Source organism: Pyxicephalus adspersus, chromosome 7 (genome assembly GCF_032062135.1).
Source record: "Pyxicephalus adspersus chromosome 7, UCB_Pads_2.0, whole genome shotgun sequence".
Lineage (NCBI taxonomy): Eukaryota > Metazoa > Chordata > Amphibia > Anura > Pyxicephalidae > Pyxicephalus > Pyxicephalus adspersus.
The window spans coordinates 3,929,884-3,934,464 of record NC_092864.1 but is presented as its reverse complement, the minus strand read 5'-3'; the positions used below and the strand labels follow the sequence as shown (position 1 = coordinate 3,934,464).

The 4,581-nt window shown below is 42.7% G+C and overlaps 1 protein-coding gene across 1 annotated transcript in view; it reads left to right on the top strand.

The window, feature by feature from the left end:
• The first annotated feature begins 3,458 nt into the window (after positions 1-3,458).
• The window catches only part of LOC140334697 (interferon-induced very large GTPase 1-like), a 17,979-nt gene continuing 16,856 nt past the window's right edge, over positions 3,459-4,581 (top strand). The window contains exon 1 of the mRNA XM_072416938.1: positions 3,459-3,761. Within this exon, the coding sequence (XP_072273039.1) occupies positions 3,470-3,761 (292 nt within the window). The 5' untranslated portion in view covers positions 3,459-3,469. The remainder of the gene's footprint in view (positions 3,762-4,581) is intronic.

Sequence of the window (4,581 nt, the reverse complement as noted above, 5' to 3'; positions counted from 1 at the left end):
CATTACCCAGCTTCACTGATAAAAGTTTATCCTCTCCAGCATTGGGGAGCTTTAATACATCAGAGACATGATGTTCTTCTTTAATGTAAATTGATATAATATTTACACAGAGATGCAAAACAACCTGCAAACTCCATGCAGATAGGGTCCTGGCCGAGATTTGAACCTGGGACCTAGCACTGCAAAGTTTTGTCCTTTGCCTTTTTTTTTGCCTTTATCATTTGTATGATAACTGAACTGCAGACATGTAAAATGTAAGAATGAATTCAGTTAATTCTTTATTTATTAACAATATTAGTATGTTTCATTGCAGTTATTATGAGTAGCTGAATTTGTCATCACTAGAGAAATAAGCAGGCTTATATATGAGTACTGACTTGGCACATACTGCCAGAATATATCCCATCCTCAGTCTTCTGCTCTTAAAATATCAGCCAGTAAGATATATGAAGTGGAACAATCAATGCTGAATCATTTTTTGTATATAAGGTGACAGTGTGTGCCTTGTTATGTTATATTCATGCGGTCTAGGTGGTGGTGAATCGTATTCTGCACTCCATAGGGGAAATTTATGGTGTGGAGAGGGAATGGATGTCAGAGGGAGGGGGGTGAGGAATATCAGGTCTTCCTTCGGTGTACTTCTATTGTCAGGGTGAGTGGCTTTCTCAATCTGCCCATTATACACACCTTAGATCTTTCCTATATGTTATATCCTGATTTATTTTTGTGGAAAATGTCTACATACATGGTGAAGGGTTTGTGCATTTTGACCTTGCTTATTTTTTGTTTAGCTTGACGTGAATTTGAGTTTTTATTAGCAGAAAGTCTAATGTTTTTATTTTCTTTATGTATAAATGATATATTATATTATTTATAGAATGTTTTTGTGATTTTAGGCTTTGTAAACACAACAAAATATACACTTTATTGCCCCCCACAGTATCACATATTATATACATTTGTATATTGAGCCTGTCACATCAGTTACTGTTCTGTATTATACCACACACTACACACAAGTAAGGTGTATTTTGAAGATATAGATTGTAAGCTCTTCGGGGCAGGGGTCTCTCTTCCTCCTGTGTCCCTGTGTCTGTCATTTGCAACCCCTATTTATGTACAGTGCTGGATATTATATGTTTGTGCTATTTATATCCTGTTTGATAATGTTTTCCCTTGTATGCTCGGGGAAACAGTTTCTATTTCAGAACAAAGAGTTTTGTTCCTCTGGTTTTGTTTTCCTTACATATGAATATATTGTATTATATTAACCCTACATTCTGGAGCAGTGCTCACCAACCTTTGCGGACCACTAAAATTACTGGCTCCTGACCACACATGTGGGTGTCACTCAAAGGGGAAAAACCTCTCCCAGAGTGATGTCATTATGACATAACCCCGCCCACTATGCCATCACAGATCTGAGGAGGTGATGGGAGAGTGGGTGGGTTGTGTCAGGGACAGAGTCCGCCGACTTCTCTGAGCCTAGGATCTGTACGGGTGACATGGTTCGCAGCTCTGGCCCGTGCATCCCCCCAGCAGGAGCCCTCTCTTGCCCTACTCGGGGGTGCACTGACCAGAGGCAGGGACCCCCAAAATTTCCTCAGTTAGCGACCGCTGCTCTATAACTTACATTCTCCCCTCATAGGCACATACTATACGAAGGAAATAGAGACTTGTTTGCTGTCTGGATGGGTGCCAGTTACAGTTTGCTTTTCTCTGAGCAGTTTCGTTTCTCTGCATTTTCTGGTGCTACTCTCTCTATAAACAGGGGTGTAGTCATAAAAAAAGAAGAGGGGGCAAGGTTCTATCCATGCAAACATGCCTGCCCCACTACACCACTGCCAATGTGCCACTGAGAGGGGAAGAAACTTCCCCCAGAGTGAAGTCATGATACCAGTCTGGAAGGGCTCCATATGGAAGGACTTGACCTGAACAAAAGTATTCCCATCCTTCAGGTCTAGGACTGGACAGAAGCCTTCTGGACCAAAAATAATCTGGCGAAAAAGCCTCTTTCCTGTTCCTCTATGGCAGGGGTGTCAAACTCTGGCCCGCGACCTCCTTTTTTTGTCCCCCTAAAGGGAATCTTAAATATGAATTGCAGCTGGCCTGCTTCTGCATTGGAATAGCACCGCTACTACAATTCCCAGCACCACTCACATCTATAAAGCAGGGGCCTTTCTGCCTATGCGTGGCCCTGCATTGGACTGTTTTATAGTCACAAGTAATGCAGGGAATTGTAGTAGCTGCATCACTTGCGTCTATAGACCAGCGTCCTCTCTGCCTATGCGTGGCCCTGCATTGGACTGGTTTATAGATGCAGGGAATTGTAGAATTGCTATCTCAGTTTCATGTTTGACTTGACAATTTTGACCCTCTGTTTATTTGAGTTTTACAACCCTGGGGACTGGCTTTACGGGATGCAGTCTTTTCAGTGGGAGATGGGGATATTTCTTTCCATGACTGACGTGTGATGATAAAGGTTTTTGAATTTCTAGTATGCATGCTTTTAGGGTTTTTGACCCTGCAATAAAATAACGCATACATCAGCACTCTTTCAGGCAGAATGGTGCCAATACTTACCCCTACAAAAGACTCCTGCCTTTGCCATAAACACTGTGATTGAGACACAGGTGTGGGTTAGCTGTAACCTGAAGGAAAAAGGAAAAATCAGGGTAAGCCTTTCAAAAACTTCAAATACTACACATATTATATTTAAAAAAAACACCAGTAATGAAAAAAAAAATCAAAGAATCAGAATGGGGCAAACAAATTGAGAGCAAAAATAAATAAAAAGGTAAAAAACAATAATATTAGGCAGTAAAATACCCAGCATGATGTATGTCCAAAAGAGAGTCAGAGAGGAAAAGACTGAATTTAGATGCATTTTGCCTCATTCGGATTGCTACTAAGTAACATCATATACAAACATAAATTTTGCATGGAAATTATAAAACAAAACACGTCACAGTACTAGCAAAGGGTAGACAGAGAAAGAGCCAGGGCGCATGTCCTGGAAACTACGCATGCGCCCTACAGAACTCGTAACACCGCTGGAACTAGGAAAGACTAAGTTAGCCCACACTCACCAACGAGTGATACCTGGGCTATGTAAGCCCTACCACAGCCGCAGACACCTCAATAGCTTTAGGGAGTTTTCCCCAGGTACTGGGAGCCTGAACTATGGAGGGAAGGGTAGTGGAACAAGTCCTGGAGCGAGGGCACAAGAGGAACATGGAAGAAATGGGGAAGAAGCCCTTTTTGAAGGTTGGTTTATTGATTCTGGGGGTTAGAAAGGGGCAGAGTTGATTCAGAAACGCACTGTCAAGAGGAGGACCAGAAAAAAATATACTTGTATAATCTACATTGCACGTTTTGAAAATAATGAAAAAACTCTTGGAGAAAAAATAACTAAGATGACCACTAATGGTGTGATTTTTCTATATTCTAACAGAAAGAAAACACAGACATGTCTTCTGCCAAAGAGGCATCTGATACCGTAACACGTGTGAGAGAGAAATTAGTGGAAATATTTAAGGAAAATGTAGACGGATTGTGTGACGAGCTGGATTCTCTCCACCTTTTATCTCGGGAGGAATACATTGATCTCCAGTATGAAGAGGATCCTGTGGTGAGAACTGAAAAGATGCTCAATATACTTCTGAAGGATGAAATGGCTTCAAAAAAATTCTTGAATCATCTGGAGAATATGATTCTCAGGTTTCCAGCCTTGACCAAGTTACCGCAGTTCCTTCAGGATGGTGAGTAGTGTTGTTGTTGGAATTTGGGTCGTCCTAATGTTCGACCCGATTATGACCGTTTGAATTTGGGTGGACCCGACCCGAATTTTGCTCAATTCGAGTCCCCGAATTCAACCCTCCCACAATTCCTAGGGACCTCCCCCATGATGCCTAGGGCCCTCCAATTACATCGGGGATGCTCTCCTCCATGTTTGTTGTGGCAGGCAGCCGATTGGCTGTCTGTCATTGCATGCCACACAGGCAGCCATTGGCCCATATAAGGCCAGGGCATGGCTGCATTTACCACTCCTGACAGAGATTTGCTGATAGCATCACAACCTTTCTGTGCTGCTTGGCTTGCTTTGTCAAAGTGAAAAAAGTGCTTTACTTTGTTAGACTGTGTCACACTCACACTATTAGTCAGATAGATTGTTGGATTGTACTGAAATCTACTGTACTCAGATAGGTAGAGTGTTGCACTGTTTGCTAGATACCGTGTTTCCCCAATGATAAGGCATCCCCATCAAATAAGCCACCCCCCCGATTTTTGCTCTAAACATTAAAAAAGCACCCCCCGCAAATAAGACACCCACCGATACCTGCCACTGTGTGCCTCTGTGTGACTCCTCGGTGCTGGCTGCAGTGTAGATCAAAACTTAAAGTGACTTCAAAGGTCCGCACACGCGCCCGCGACTCTGCGCCAGGAAGGACAAGCAAGCTGCTGATCCCTGCCCTAATGGAGTCTGTTACCCGGCCGTAGAAGCCAAAAAAAAGTGAGTCAGTGAACAGAAGGGGACAATGAATGGCACATGAGTGATCAGAAGGGGACAATGAATGGCAC